Genomic DNA, 17,607 nt, shown 5'->3' with positions numbered 1-17,607 from the left:
AAACGTCTTGGCTCAGAGGCGGTGGAATAACGATATGTACCCCCTTCTTGAGTGAATTATAGGAGGCAAACTTTTTGGCAGAGGGGGAGCATAAACCTGGCATTGCCTGATATACAATCCTCTGTCTCGCAAAATAATAATAATAATAATAATAATACTATTTCTAATATCACATTTATTTTGTTAACAAGTGAAATGAATGAATCTATTTCATAGACCATGCATTGAATGTTACACATGATAGGAATGACCAACTGAAACAAAATACACATTTGCTACAAAGGGGACATTTGTGACGTGTCATGTCAAAAGAAGACACTTTTGGGAAATGGAGAAAATGGAGAAAAAGCCAAAAATCTGGGGTGATTTTTTCACAATTTGGGTTTGTTGCGAATTTGTGATGTTATTAATGTTAAAAATATTGACCGGAACATAACTGGCATCTTGTATTTTTCGAGATATTTTTCAAGGTAATTCCTACTCTCAACATTGTCAATAATATTTTCAAAGTCTGAATTTGTGTGATGTTATTAATGTTAAAAATATTGGTCGATATCTCAATTTCCAATTTTATATTACCATAACTTACGAACTCATTATCTTCTCTTAGGAATGTCCGATTTCATTGGGGAAAATGGCGTTATGGAGCAAAATATCTCTATATTTAAGATATGTAAAAACCTCAAAATTTATAACCTGCCCAAAAGTGTCTGATTTGTCAAGTGCACTCATTCTCTCAACTGATGATTTTTGAAAAGTGATTGGATGAATTGTCAATGATTTTGCTAATACCTGAATAATTACTTACAATGGTATAGTCCTCTATAAGTATAACATTATACACTACATGATAAAACTGTATACATTAAAATAGAAAAAAATGTATCTACAAAATATCAGTTGGACTATTCCAGTTGAAATTCATGCACCCCTATGGAAGATGTGTCCTTAATCTCCCACAGATGGAGTATGTGTTTTAAATTTATTTGAAATTTAAATGAAATCACCATGTGTGGGAGATTAAGGTCATGTCTTCCATAGGGGTGTATGGATTTCAACTTGGATAGCCGAATTCAGACACCTCTTACACGGAAAGCAAGACCAACTACTTCACCATGGGGTTTATCTGTGAGTGGCAAAGACATTATACCCAAAGATTACCGACACAAAATTGCACGCCATCTTGGTTTGTCGTTCATGGAGACCACTAAATGTACCGCTGGCGTTTACCTGTAAGACCCCCTGAAATCAAACGATAATTTGCGTCTTTTAACTTGAGCATTTCAAAGATATGCGCATGCGCATTTTGCCATGACACATTACACACATAAGGCAAACAACCATGAATTTTGAATCAATATTTGCCGGGCGTGTAGCAAATAATGCGGAGGTACATTAAGTGGCCTCCATGAGCGACAAATAAACATGGCGGAGTCAGTACTCCTCTGCAGCCGCCTTAATTCCCATCACTCTACATAAACACAAACTCTCCGCCAATGATAACAACATTTTCGATTGGATGAATTCTTTTCCCCCGACATCATCACAAACAACTTGAAATAAGGCTTTCAATATGTTATGGCTACTTAATAATCATGAGTTGTGAATTTCAAATGGGATTACTTGAATAGATGACTTCATTTGAAACTTACACCTCTGTATGGAAGATTAAGGTCCTTTCTTCCATAGGGGATGGATGGATTTCAACTGGAATAGCCCAATCAGACAGTCTCAAAGATATTACACTCAAAGAGAACCAACTAAACCATGTTTGCGTATAGATCATGGAGGGCAAAACATACCCACAGATTATTTTGCCATGCTCTGATAAACCTTTGTAACGCTCTAGCTTAATGATGCATATTATTGTTCAATTTCATGCTTTGTCAATAAATGTTGGCGGTACACCATTTTGGCCTCCATGCGTGAGAAACCAATATGGTGGATTTGCCATGTAGCATTCGCACGGGGCAATTCCGAGTTGGTTCTCTTTGGGTCAAATCTCTTTGTGCAGTCTACATAAACCTTTGCTCCAGGAAGCACTCTCTCTGCTTCAGGAAGCACTAACATATGTGACATGATCAAGGGGAATGAGTCGCATGTCGACCCTGGTCAAAAATGAGTTTTACATGTATTTCTAAAGAGGAGATTTGGTACTTTCAATACCTGAAAACCGCATGTTGATACGACCTTTCTTTGCGAAGTTACAGGAATTTATCAATTGCTGAAAACAACATAAAACAAAAGAATTTTAACACTTTCTTTGCCAATACATGTATCTCAAAATCAATATTAGCGATTTCCCTTGATCGTGTCACATATGTCTTACTTCCGAGAAGATGAGGCAAGGTGAGAGGAAGGGAGGATAGAATACTGCAGCCATGGTAGCCATAACACTCTTAATTGATCCTCCCTTCAACTGCTAGACCCAGAATATGTTACTCACAAAAACACATGGAATAAAAACTCACCACCTCACAATCATCAGCCTAGCCTCTACCCCAGGGGTTTCTGTATTTCAAGTTGTATATCACCCGCATACAAAAAACAAGTACAAAGGAGTTTTTTTTTGGCTGGGCATGATATGCGAGTACCTCCCTAATTATAAAGGGTATCAAATCAGCAAATATGGGTGAAGAGGGTACCTTAAACACACAGATGTTGCTCGAAAAAGGTAGCTAATCTCGTACCAAGATGCCAACAAAACTCAGTTGAAATGAAGGTAAAATTCATTGTACTCAAAAACTCCTCAAAACATGTGCTTTTTCACAGGTGTTTCTTCAAGCCTCTTGACTGATCGCTACCGGTTGTTTTAGGTGTGTTCATCGCCACTCATAACAGCAAACTACTTGCTTAGGGTAGGACAACGACCGTGTATTGCTTGCTTTGGCTCTATTTTACACTAATAAAAAATACTTGCTTTGGGTACTTTTTGAAAGTCCTCGTTTGCAGGTGACAACGTGAAATACAAGTGGCGCCCTCAACCACAGATAAAGATAGCATCTGAAATTTCCCCAGCCCTTAACACCCTATTGTTATGAGTTCAAATCCCTCTTAAGTTTTGATAAAGCGGCTACTTTAGCGTCGCGTAATTGGCGTCTCTCTTCAAGCTGATCTAACGGAATGAGGTCCTCTAGTTGTTTCTTGACTTTCTCCGTTCCGGGACCGATGAAGGTCGGTGGAGGTCCAAACGTATTACTCACAGTTCTGATCGTCGGCCCGTACCTTTCAATGTAGTTGCCGAAACCTGCACAAATCAAATTGAATCGATGTAAAAGAATAAAGCTGTTCTTCTTAAAGGGGGTCTCCGGCAATGATGAGATTATGCCTTATATGTTAGAAAAATAACTATCAAGCACTAATCATGTGGTTTTATTTAAAACAATCTCACATTGACCATAAAAACAGTCTGCTCTTAACACGCGATATTCAAAATTCCGGCGCCAACATTGTCTAAGTGCAATGGCATAATAGTTATTTGTGCTAAATTGTCATCCATCTTCATTGTATTACTCGGACGTCATTGCACTTGACAATTTCGGCGCCCAGGAATTTTGAATATTGCGTGTTGAGAGACGGATATTTTTATTCGTTTTTATGGCTACTATGAGTTTAAACCTGTAAACTCTCATGCCTAAATAACAAGTGAAATTCTTTTCATCTAGCTGGGCAGCTCCATTGCTGTTGCCCACGCATTTGAAAAAATCTCAAGTGCTATTTACCTGCCTGTCTTGACATCAGACGTAAGCTGATATTTTTCTTTTAATCCCAGTGAAACTGTAGGCCAGAAGTATGTTTTGGTTAGATGTAATGAAAGAAAATGTGATAGCTCTGTCATAGTTAACACCCGTACTGCTCTATGGGCTGTTCTGAAACACAAATTTGCTCTTGCGCTACCATGTGCTAATAGTTTGGTGAAACACATTTCAGGCCTGGGATTCCTTCATTTCAAACTTTGTGCCCCCCCTTCTTATCTGAGAAAAAAAAAAAAGAAGAGTTTCATCCTAATTTTCTCTCCCAGTGTAAATATTAACTGGGCTATGCCAGTTGAAATCCATACACCCCCTATGGAAGACATGACCTTAATCTCCAACAAAGGGGGTGTAGATTACAAATGGGGTTACCCAAATGGGTGACTCCATTTGAAATATACACCCCTGTGTGGGAGATTAAGGTCATGTCTTCCATAGGGGGTGTATGGATTTCAACTGGCATAGCCCAGTGATCCCTATTCTTTTAGTAAACTAACAATAATAATAATAACAATAATGACAGATTTAATATACTGCCTAATGCAAATGCCTCTGGGTGCTTTACACAACCAGGAATAGTCAAAAAAATCTATAAAGACACAAAATAATATACAAATTTATATCCTTCATTCATAGATTCTTGTTCATTGATTGGTTAAAAGTGTGTCACGTGATCAAAAATAAACACACTATTCTGTGAGGAAGTGCAAATAAGTTCTATTTACGTCCGTAAATAGTACCTTCAAGCCGTAAATAGTAATTTTGGATATTTACTATTTACGGATAACAACATACCCACGCCGCAGTCCATAAAGCATAACAATAACATTGAACTTGACATTGACTATAAGAGTATTTTGTCACTGCCGAGAAACGAAAACACAAAAATAGCGAAATATAAATCAAGCTGGAGTGGGCTGCTACTGCTGAAGAAGATCACAATTTCAGCTGTTTAATTTGAATTGTTACCAGTTCTAGCGCAGGAATATTTACTGAATTCATACCACAGACCAACACAGTCAGATTCAGAGCGACAGTGACACGGTAAGCTTAAAACAAACACTGACAATGCGAGACCAGTCTCGGACCGCCTAGGCCATGCATGCATGCATGAAGGTAGCTGGCCTAGTACCGTGCGTATGGAGGCCTATCCCGATTGCACGATGGCCCGGGCACGATGGCCTTCGAGTTTACACATGTCATGCATGTAGGCTAAATCTTTTTACATGTAACAACTTGAACAAATAAACACTGACAGTGAGTAAGCTTAAAACCACTAACACATGAACATGACAGTGCGAGTTTTTGAACCGCCTAAACCGGACTGCCGTGCATAGGCCCTACCTAGGCCTATCTTGAAGCATGGTGGAGTTTTCATATAATCTTTTAACCAATCAATGAACAAAAAATCTATGAATGAAGGATATAAAACAAATATATACTGCCTTCATTCGAGGTTCTGTTAAAACTATGGTCCCTCGCTGAGATCAATAGTACTATTTTCCTTGGGCTGCGCCCCTCAGGAAAATAGTACTATTGATTCACTCGGCCCATAGTTTTAACCAGAACTCTAATGGCAGTATATATTTGTATAATATACTGCCATGAGAGGTTCTGGTTAAAACTACGGGCCCGAGGTGAGATCAATAGTACTATTTTCCTGAGTGGCGCAGCCCCGAAGGAAAATAGTATTAATTGATCTCAACGAAGGACCATAGTTTTAATTATATACCTCATATATAGATTCCTGTCATCTGATTGGTTGAAAGTGCAGTCATTGAATTAACTATGCCCGCAAAAAATGAACTATGGACCGGTCCATGGAAATGAACTATGGACCGGTCACGTGCGTCACGATCAAACTGCGCGTTTTTCCCAGCGTAAAATCATATTACGCACGCGTTAATGTTTTCACGCGCTATAAATACGCAGAAATCGCAGATTGTAATCTGTGTGCCGTTCGCATTGAAACTATTAATTTCTCTTCCCAAAATCGATGCTTTTAACCAAACAGATGACAAGAATCTTAAGATTTGGTATATAAAACAAATATTGACTGCTTTTTATTCGGGCATGGTTAAAATTATAGGCCCTTGGTGATCTCAAAACCATGACTATACCCCTCGGCTACGCCTCGGGCCATAATACTGGTTTTGAGATGCCGGAAGGCATGGTCAAAAGTACTATTTACGGCTTGGAGGTACTATTTACGGCTCATCCCGGACATTGAAAATACTATTTACGGCTTAGAGGTAATTACTGATAGGAGTACTGATGGTAGAACTATTTTTGGTCATGTGATCCACTTTTAACCAATCAATGAACAAGAATATATTAATGAAGTATATAACATAAAATATAGGGCCCACTTTACCTTCAGCATTGAGATGCATGACTTCAAATGGACCTAAGAAGGCATAGCGCATACCAAGACCTGCCGTCATCACTTTGTCTACATCCTCTGCTGTCATTACACCACCCTACAAGACAAAACATGTGTCATGTTAGCATCATAGAGATAGGTCACCCTTGCAGAAATTGGCCTCCGCCATGTTTTGCTCATGGAGAAGGACACTGCAATGGCCCAACAAATTTGTGTAAGGTAATGGTGAAAATAAGAGATTTTCTACCTGGACTCAGTTTGGGAAAAAAGTGAGCCCTGGTTCACCTGAATTAAGTTGTAACTGGGACTCTTTTTTACAAAACAGGACTTGCTTCTGTTTTAATAACAGATAGAATTTTAGCATAAGTGGTCTAATAACCAATGGCACAGTTCTTTAGCTTTCATTCCACAACAATAGCTCAAATTCTGACCTCAAATTGCAGATAACCCCATTTTGGTTATCCTATTTTCTGAGTATATACATTCAATGGTAATAGGCTATGGATCCGAACAAAACGTGTAGCTACAGCAGGCAAGTAACGGACCTGAAATAAGACCCATAGCCCTGTTTATTTCCTATCTTGGTGTCAGGCTCCTCATTTAGTTGGAATAATCTGTTATTGTCCAATTTCAAAACTTTGGTCATTATTTCATAGGTTTACAGGCCTTGTCTTAGTTCATTAACTTCAATGGCACTACAGTTTGATCAGCTCGTAATCGGTGGGCCTTATAACATCGCGGATTGATATCAAAATGTTTTATTTTGAGTGTTCTTGTGACATCTGGCCAGAAGCATCAAGAATTATTAATTCAATTCCTATACTATAAAATATAGACCAGACAGGTCACCTAATAGTAATAACACTCTTAACATGGGTTTACTTTTTGGCGTAGAGGTAAAAGCCTAACATTTCCCGCCTATTACAAGTTGATCAAACTATAATGAGGTGACCCCAGCCACAAAATCCAATTCCAAGAGGCCAGAGTTCAATTCCTGAGATTAACTCAACAATATTAAAGATCACAACCATATGCATACGTCAAACAAATATTTTGCAGGTATGTATTTTCACTAAATATCATTGCTACATGTAACTCACAATTAAATATTTTCACAAATATCATTGCTAACTCACACACAACTGCTTGGAGACAAACAATTTGATGACATTTTCTGAGCCCAAATTTCGCACTACTCTTTGATTTGATCGTTGGCATACAGGTACCCGCATTCCCACCCATAATGGTACCCCGGGCACACAATTACCTGATAAGTTACACCCTCAGTTGAACTGCAACCAGAGAAGATATTGTACACTTCCTACAATGCATTTCTCCCATTTCAATTTTCTGTACTGATTTGCTAATCTAGTGCAACATGGGTTGAATTGATAGTGACAAAAAGTACCTCAATGAACAGAGCATATCCAGATCTTACAAAATATGTTCTTGCCTATGTTTAGCCAGTCTATTCTCAACATGAAAACAAAGGGAACCTGTACAAAGTAACATTGGCATGCGCAAAAGGAAGTGGCCAGGGGGGGCACGTGTCCCCCCCCCCCACTTACACACCGAAATCAGACTCCATTCCGGGGAACTGAACAACCTGCCCCCCACAATGGGAGTATCATCTGATGAAATGTTGCAAAGGATTCTGGGAAGGGTATGAAATCTTCTCTGGACTGCAACATTATTTAGAACTTACCGCAACTAATTTATAACACTCGTTGATGATTGAATACTGTATTCTGTTGAGTACAAACCCTGGTAGTTCATTTTTAAGCGTTACAGGAACCTGTCCTATTTCTTGTAATAGCTTCCTTGTCCTCAGGACGATGTCCTCATCTGTCCATGGTGATGGGACAATTTCTACTAGTGGTACATGGTATGGTGGGTTGACCTGCAAGATGGATAAAACGACAATGCTCTTATCAAATCATGTAATTTCAATTTTTTCTTTTAATCTACAAATATACTGTATATCCTTGAATAGTAGTTCCTTTTTGATAAACACCCCCACCATGTTTTCAACCAATATGTTTAAAAAATGCTGATAGTTCCATGCTATCTTGTGTAGTAAGCTTACCAAGGTGCACACATGGTCGATGAAGGCATCTGTAGTTAAATCTGATCGTAAACCCGGAAGTGAACCGGAAGTCATCGTTCCTAAGTTCATAGTTCGTCATTTCAACATGAGCTGAAAGCTAACCTAATAATTTTATTCAGGAATTATCACTCTAAAAATGACCTCTAACAAAAGCCCCCTTTTGGAAAATGCAACGCCCCCGGGCGACTATTCGAAGATATATGGTATGTGTTACCATGGTTACAGATATTTGTATACCCAAAAGAAAAAAATGAAAAAGTTCAACTACCCTAAAAGTTTGTTCCTGTCCAAGCAACTCATTAACAGGCACATATGCTTATACAAATTTTTACGGTATATTATTGATGGTCTCATAAATAATTTACTGACACCTGTTACATAAAGTATCCTTACACTTGGAAAAATAATCACAATTTCAAAACTGAACAATATTGGGGTAAAATTTAATCCTGCACATTATGACACCACATTGAATCCAATGTGACTTCAAGAAGCAAAGTTACAAGCATTTGATTAGACGAAGGTCCAGTTTTAAAAGTGACAAACTGGCCTATTCAAAACTCCACAGACTAGACATCTGGTTTGAGAGTGGTGAATGGCTAATTTATGCGTTTGGCTTTAATTTAAAACAAAAGGAACAAAAGAAAACTGAAACAAAAGAACTGACAAATAAAATGAAAGTTATGAAAAGTACAGAGAAGTAAAAACTGAAATAAAAACTGCTTTAAATAACGCTTCATTGAAGAAACTGTGTTGTCTCTTTGTTGCGCTTGTTGGAATCTTTTTGCGCCTTTTATAGGCCAGTTTGTCACTTTTAAAAGCGGGACCTTCGTCTATTCAATTGCTTGTAACTTCTGGAGGTCACATTGGATTCAATTTGGTGTCATAATGTGCAGGATTAGATAGCACATCTATTAAAAATTTTACCCCAATATTGTTCAGTTTTGAAATTGTGATTATTTTTCCAAGTGTAAGGATACTTTATTGGCGTAGTATATGTAGGGGTGTGTGGGGTGTGTATGCATGCATCAGAAGACTTACTGGGTGTGTTACAATACACTGGTTTCTCCTCTTCAAGCCTTCAGTAAACCTTGATGCGGGTATACATGATGTAGAACTACTAAGCACTGTGTGATCATCAGCAAACTGCTCAATCTGTTTGAATACCTTCTCTTTAAGCGGTAATTTTTCTGGCACACATTCCTGGTAAAGTAAAAGAACAAGGAGATAAATGTTACCAATATACAATATAATGGGCTATTCCATTTAAAATCCACACTACCCCTGTGGAAGATTTAGCTAAAGTCTTCCACAGAGGGAGAATGAGTTTCAAATAGAATAGACAATTGGGTAGCTTCCATTTAAAGGCCCATTCAGTGATTTGCTCATCCGGACAATCGTAAAAATTATAAAATTCAGATTTTGGTACCTTTGTCATTGTCATAGATGTGCTAACATAGCCTGCTGATGAGACCTTTTGGTATATATAGGCCCTATTTACCCCTTTTCTAAGCCAATTTTGGTGTAGCTGCCAGGTCTTTTTTTCAAAATTTTTGGTGATTTTTGGCTAAAATAGCTCAATTTTGTCTTACTTTAGCAAAAATTCAGGAAACTTCCCCGAAATTTAGGGAAAATGTTGTAAAAACTAGGACACTTTGTGACTATTTGCATATCCATGGGTTCAAATTTCTTGCAAAATTGGTATATTGATGGGACAACTTTCAAATTCTCAGCAGCACACCCCTACCCAAACCAACTTGAGTACCCCGGTCATGTGTTCCATAAGAAGTGTATGGACTTCAATTGGAATAGCTCAATATACACCTGAGCTAAGCCTACTTACTATTACATGCTGTGCTCCTGTGACTGTTTCTCCTAAGTCATTACTGCCAGTGATAAGCAACAGCTGTTCTTCAACAGAGAGGTCTCCACGTAGAAGTCCTTGCCGGTAGAGGTCATGAAGCTGTTTCTTGATGTCTTCTATGGCATCTTCAACCTGGATAGTTTGTAATGCAATATGACAGAAAAAATTTGTTTCCTAAATCAATGAACATCACAGATAAGGTGTCTCTTGTGCATACAGTGGAAACTCATTAACACAAAGTGGTCCAGGATGATGAATTTAGTTTGCTTTTATCAGGAGATTGTGTAACACTTTAACAGGTTTGTTTTATGTATAACAGAGGTAGAATTTCCCCACGAATCCATGAATCGATTCACATGTGGATTCATGTAAAGATCGCTACCTCGCAAATCCCCATGTGGATTACTGTGAAAAGATCCGTCCAGCCCTCGAATTAAGGATCTGAAGGGGCACGGCAACTTTTTTAGGGCAAGTTGAAAATTGCCTTAGATTTTCACTAAAAAGGCAAGGCAGCACGGCAGTTTGTAATATTTCAAGAGGGCATCATGGCAACTGTTGAAAATTTGAGAAGGGCACCAAGGCAATTACTCAAAAGCAAAGGAAACACACACAAACATAGATAGATGATTTTATAATGAAAGGGCAGGGCTGGGGTACCGACGGCAACTTCATTAGAGGGCTAAATCCTGGGTAGGTGCATTCAAAAGGTCATTGTGTCATCAGTTCTGCATCGATTTGGACAAAAATGGACATAATTTTGGTAGGTTTTGATTTACGACTCAATCTTAGAATAGCTCTTGATATTTTGAGAATATATCTCAAAACTTGGAGTGACTTTTGATATTGAAGCCTATGGCTAGCATGCAGAGCATTAGAGAGCATTAGTACCTTACCTGCTTGAATTCAATATCATAAAGCGAAACCGTATACCCAGCACTTGCAAATATCATTGCCCAGCTTCTCCCTATCAAACCACTGCAAAAGAACAATAGTATTTCATACATGATTAAAACAAAGCAAATATTTGAGTGGATATTAGACAAGATATTATCACAGCATCACCATTCTCTTGGTTGGGCTGACGTCACAAAGGGGAAATAGCCTTGTAAAACCAGTGTGCGCATGTGAAGTTCCCCTATCTCAAGCTGGTTGCTATGCGCGCTAGTGCAAAGGGGACGAAGGGGACAATGTTCCCAGATGTCCGACCGAGTGAATCTGCTGAAGATGCTAGTCGAACTAGTGAATACGTTCCAGGCGAGCAAAAAATAGTGTAGTGTTGAAGTTAAACTCTTCCATTATTAAAGCAAATATTGAACTGACGTTAAAATCCTTGAATGCAGATTCATGTACCCCCGTATTATAGATCTTTGTTATGTTACCGTACTTGTAAGGATACCTTCACATCCTTAATTTCTTCCATAAATAGTACAGGTTAGATGCAAAATAATTGTAATCCCAATACTCCGAAATAACTCCATATGAACCTGTTAAGTTAATTATCATCCCTTCAATTTCCTCACATCACACACACCCCACTGACCATCAAGGGTAGCGCTAGGCTGCTTTTTGGGGTCCCGGACTCACCAAAATACAGTTAGGACCCCTTATTTTAAAATTTTCTGCGAGTTCAGGGGTCCCTGCAGACCTCCAGCTTTTCAATCTAGTACTACCGCAGACATACTGTTTATGCTGCATTTGTGCATCTCTGACTCGCCAAACTCTACTACGGACCCCCTACTTTCAGATTTTCTGCAAGTTCGGGGGTCCCTGCGGACTCTGGAATACGGTACTTTGTTCTAGCGCGACCCCTGCTGACCATCTCACCAAAAAACTTGAGATGGTACAGCGACATGCAACAAGATTCACATTAAACAAATATTGTCGCACCAACAGCGTAACTGGAATGCTCAAAACTCTATCATGGCCTACTCCGGCAGAAAGACGGAATGCAAGACTCTCAATGTTTTAAAAAATTTATCACAACCATGTTGCTGTTAAACCCAGTCAGTTTATCACATCCAAAAATCTCACCACACCAACGCGCTCTGAAAACACACTCCCCTACCACATACCACACTCCCGTACTGATTATCACTGAACCAGCTTCTTTTTCCCCACACTATCCGGGAGTGGAATCTTCTACCTGAAACAGTCCTCAAAGCACCATCTCCAGCAGCATTTAAAGAAGCCCTAATCAATTTAGACTAATTAGCCTGCCACACACTCCGTGTCTGAGCCTTCATCAATGAAGTTGACACCAATTCGGAAGAAGAAGGACATCATCAAACTCATTATTCGATATTCACACACACTCCCACTCACACCAAACTCAAAAGCCATAACAACAAATATCAAAATCCAAATATAAATCAATGATCAAAAGCATTAAAAGAAAAATATACTAGCAATTTCATTCATGAAAGAAATTGCACTTTGAGCGTACCTTTCTTTTAGTGTGCATGTTTTAGGCACAGTAAATTGATGTGTTGGCATCACGTAGAGTCTTCTGACTTGCTCAGATCTTAACTTTGGCAACCAATTGACTTATAAAAGAGTTGGCAAAATCCAAACAGATTTTGTCACAACATAATCGGAGCTCAGAAATATCATGTGTGATAAGTGCTTCAAACTGAAATGACAAATTTACAATATCCAAACAGGAACTTCCTTCCCTGTTTCTTGTTTTAAAAGCATTCACTTTTGGAGCAACAAATCCATTTTGTGTAAGCTAATCCTAACTAGAGACTGACCGATGAGATCGGTAGCTTCCAAATCGGACCGATTATTAGCTTATCCTTAGTTATCGGTAATGATCGGCATCGGCCGATTTTTCCTTCATCCGCCGATGTAATGCACCGATCACCCAATATCATGAAAGTCATTGTTGAAGCTTAACAAGTATTCATTTATTGGTATTTATTTCTTTGAATTAGACTAGTTAAATCAAGCGAAATTTAGCAAAAGAACAGGTTTTGTAGGCGATAAACCTATAATCATACCGTGATTCAGGCACACAGCTGAGATAATCAGGTAATTCCCCGCATGCACATGTATGTACGTCGTACGCCGTACGGCCAACAGATGAACATGTACAATTGTAGTTCTTACTTCCGGGTTAAACATGTGCATGTCAGATTGGAAAGAGCTACGGGCAGTGTGCAAAACTCAATACTGACTTGAACGTCAACACAATATTAAAATGGGGCGATCGAATGATTCGACGTCGACGGACTCGGATATCAGGGGGAAAAGGTAAATTGAACTTAGAATAATCATGGTTAAATTAAGTATTGTAAATGAGCACGGGAGTGTATTTTTGTGCTTGCAGAGCATACATAATTATGGCAATACTTTGCGTACAAGTACCCTTTCAACATACGGGTGAAATTTACTCATGGCGATGTCAGCCATTGTTTACAATTGGGGAATTGGTAATTGGTGATCGAATCGGCAGATCAAAGAGGGAATTGATCAGCCAATCGGCCGATAATCCTAACCCTAATTAATCCTAATCATAGCCCTAATCATAACCCTATAAATCATAACCCGAATCCTAACCTTAAACTAACTCTAAACCTTAACCCTAATTTTGTGTAAAATAACATGGGAATAACCAACACATCTGACTGAATACATAAGAAGCATAATGTACAAGAAGCCCAACATTTTATGGCAAAACATAACTCATGATGTTCAAAGATAATCCATATTTATGGGATACCTACATTGTAGTATCCCGGGGACGGAGGTTCTTGCCTAATTTGCATGGCCCGTTGAGCGTTTTTGGGTGGGGGGGGGACAAAGGTAGATTGATTTCCTTGTCCTATGTTTTAATCAAACTGTGTGCCTAATTATTCAATTTAAGTAAACCTACTTCACACAAAACAAACTAATTTGCATTATTCGAATATATTTAAATATAATAAGAATATGCATAAATTTGCGTCAGGCCATCTTAATTAAATCCTGTGTCTCAAAGCTGCCGCGAGTGTTAGTAAAATCTTGCGCATAGTCGTCTTTGAAAATCAAGAAATTCAATACAAACATACGTTTATCTTAGTATTAAATAGTAAAATAAAATAAAAGATTATATAATGTACAGTACACTAGTCTATTACTTATACTGTTCTCAGAAAAACGGGTTTTCTACCTACATGTATATGGGGCTCTAGCTGAAATACAGCAAGATAATGTGAGATAGTAAATGTAATTTTAGTATCTCAAGCTAAATATATGTCCAGTTGTAGTCTAATTCTACCTAAAAGCGGGCAGCCTTATTTCTATAGATCTGCTGCGCATTCAAATTGCATTGTATTGCATCGTAATTTCATTTGTGTCCATGCTAATTATGTTTACACAACATGAACTCACATGTTTTCAAGCAAATTCGCTGATTAATAGCTGATCAAAAGCGATCGGAATGTTACAAAAGTAGGCCTACAGATCGCATTCAGCTTACTTCATATGAGATGATCTTTGGAAAAATACGGCATAATTTGTCATGGTGCTTGTGGAATGCCATGTAGTAAAATACTAAAACGTTGCGACAAGTCATGATTGACAACTAAAAATTGGCATGTCGTCGTATCCTCCGCTGTCAGTTTCTTATCCACTCACTATCCTCACAAAAGCTTTAAGCCTTTGTGTTGATTACGTAATGTGTGGAGGCAAATTGCAATAATAAGTACAATGAATAAATCAGTAGGGCGGGTTCCGGTAGATGTTCGCTTTTCGTATCTCTTTCCTTGTTGGAAAGGTATAACGTTGAGGAGATAGGAACATGTACCGAAAATCCGGGACCTACTCTGCCATGTTTGGCTGAGTAACGGTAGGGCCTACATGAACATGGTCTTATGTGCCTAGATGTGAATTAGTCATTGTGTAAAGCTGTGTTTATACCCATGGGTTACTCATCATCAGACTGAATCATTGTTGTTAACTGCACAAGTTATGTGTGCAATTTTAGAGAACGTTGACCGACACAGAGGGTGTCAATATACATTTGTAGGCCTACCATGCTACGTGTCGCTTTTGAAAAACAGCGAATCATGCGCATGCTCAGCAGGCAAATACGATGGCGATTTAGTACACTGATCATGCGTGCGATTCAGGTTTCTGCAAAAGCGATTGAGTATAAATGCATCTTTAGAAATGACCAACGATTGTGTGTTCTCAAGTGGGTTTTATTATTTATGTGACCTGACACACATTTGTATTGGTTCGATCAATTGAAATGCTTTAATTTTTTGTACTGGATCGTTCAAGCATGCCCAACAAATTTTTCAATGTAAGTGCCTCTGGCCCTAGTGGAAGTAAAAACGGATACTATGGCCAGAGTTCTACTAGGCTAGGCTACTAGGACCAGGTTCGCGGCGGGGCGGGTTTCTTCTTTGTCTTATGACGGTACTTACGTAATATTGTTCTCCAAAAAACCCGGGTTCTCTACCTATATGGCGCTCAAGCTGAAATACAGCAAGATAATGTAAGATAGTAAATGTAAACCTGTATTTTAGCTAGAGTATCTCGAGCTTTATGTCTGGCACTAGAACTTTGACATGTTTGAAGAAGACCAGTGTGAGACTGCTGAATTCGGCAGCTTCAAAAATGTATACAACATGCACCCAATACCTTCCAACAATTCCGATTTTCCTAGATCCAGACAAGGCTTCTTCTTCTTCTTCATAACCTGCTGAATTTCCGTCGTTTTCTACATTGTCTTCTTCCTCTGCAGCGTCTCTAGCCCCCGTTTCCAGCTCCTTTTCTTCGTTTTCAATGTCTTGTTGTTCTTCAGTGGTCGCCATTTTTGCTGCAGTCGACGCTAGGATAAGTTTTTGGTCAATAAACATCTACGCGTGATCAGGTTTGTGCGTGTATAAACGTGAGGTTTTATTAACTTAGGCTAAAATTGCGCTTGGGCTCTCGAAACAACTTGACCCAAAACTATCTCGGCCCAAACAAATTCGGCCCAACACCGGCGACTCGATCCAAAACCAAATCGGCCAATTTTTGCTTTATATCGCTCTGTTGACTGTTGCTGAACATCGGAAAAAGCGACTTTAAACAATTCATTTTCTTCTGAAGGGGGTGGCGGGGAAGGTGTCCCAAATATACGGGGGGTCGTACCGTAAAATGGGGTAACTTTGGGCACTTTTCAGATAAACCACTGCTTCCAAACAAAACCAATTGTATTTCGAATTATCTCTTTTTATGACATTAGGGTTCCTTCTACACATTGAAGTTGAAAAAGAGTTTTAATAATTTTGTAAGGGTGCCCTAGGGGTTAAAAATAGCCTGACCAAAGTTACCCCGCATTTGGCGCAACTTTGGCCAGAGTATTACATTCCATGAAGAAAAAAATTTGGGCTCTACAAAATTAATCAAGCACACATATCCTTGCTCACAAATATCGATTTTTATTTTTTTTTTAAAAAAAAAAAAAATGCTCATTTTTGGTCCAAAATCCTGATTTTTTCAGAAATTTCGAGGAAATTGGACATGAGCGATTATTATTTCTTTCAAACATATTTCTTAACCAATTGACACCAAATAATTATGACTAAAATGACTAATTGCTGTACGAAAATATGACCATTTAAAAAAATATATTTGACCGACCAAAGTTAGGCCTACCCCGCTGACCTAAGTTACCCCATTTTACGGTACATTTTTGCAAAAAAAATTGGGGTTCATAAAATTTTTCATGACCAAAATGTCACAACATGATTATTCCTTATTACACGCCTAATCCCCCAAAAAAAATTCCTGGCGCCGCCACTTTCTTTCTTTCTTTCTTTCTTTCTTGTGGAAATTCCTCCTCTTGTGTAGGAGCACCTCCGTAATCACGGAGTAAAGTTTAGTTTGGGAGTTCACAAAAACACTCTCCCGACAACATCAAAGTTTCAATCACAAGTATAATGACACTGTAGTCACAAATTTACAATAATTATATCCACAAATATATATACAAAAGTCAAAGTTCTTCTTCTTGGCGGCGACAAACAAGTGCGATTTTCAGCAAACACGGCAAAACCGTCGGAGCAAAACATGCAGTTAATCTTGGTCAGGGGAGTGTTACAATATATTCATTCAAGCAACCAGGGCATTCTCTCATTCCATTAGGGAGCACCTCCATAATTGCTCTACCTCCAACACTAAAGCAACTGGGGCAGTATTCAGCATTGGATACCAAACTATCAACATCACTTTCTTCAGAATCAGTCTCAGAGTCAGACGAGGGTTGATTAACTTGTAAGAATGTCACAGACTTAGTTCCAGGAGGAGTTGGCAGAGACAGAGTAGCCAGAGACTCGGACTCGGGTTTCGCTGATTAAGTATTCTTCTGGGAGTGGGATGACTGGGAGAGGTACGTCGTCAGGTTCAAGTTCAAGTTTTACGTTCAAGTTCGGATGATCAGGCTGGCGGGCAGTGATTTTCAGGTACTGCCTTAACAAAGTTTGTTCAAGTTCACGGGCAGCACGACCAAGTTCAGGTCCAAACGTGG

General features: G+C 38.8%; 1 protein-coding gene across 1 annotated transcript; it reads right to left on the bottom strand.

Moving 5' to 3' along the window:
• Window positions 1-556: 556 nt before the first annotated feature.
• On the bottom strand, window positions 557-15,922 carry LOC140141430 (lambda-crystallin-like). Its single transcript, XM_072163285.1, has 7 exons — window positions 15,735-15,922; window positions 11,000-11,081; window positions 10,086-10,238; window positions 9,284-9,445; window positions 7,841-8,035; window positions 6,127-6,232; window positions 557-3,247 (listed from the first exon to the last, which is right to left on the bottom strand). The coding sequence occupies exons 1-7, from the start codon at window positions 15,905-15,907 to the stop codon at window positions 3,036-3,038; spliced, it is 1,083 nt and encodes a 360-aa protein (XP_072019386.1). The 5' UTR covers window positions 15,908-15,922; the 3' UTR covers window positions 557-3,035.
• Window positions 15,923-17,607: the final 1,685 nt, after the last annotated feature.

This window comes from Amphiura filiformis, chromosome 19 (assembly GCF_039555335.1).
Source record: "Amphiura filiformis chromosome 19, Afil_fr2py, whole genome shotgun sequence".
NCBI lineage: Eukaryota > Metazoa > Echinodermata > Ophiuroidea > Amphilepidida > Amphiuridae > Amphiura > Amphiura filiformis.
Note: the sequence above shows the minus strand (reverse complement) of the source record. Positions and strands in the feature narration are given on the sequence as shown.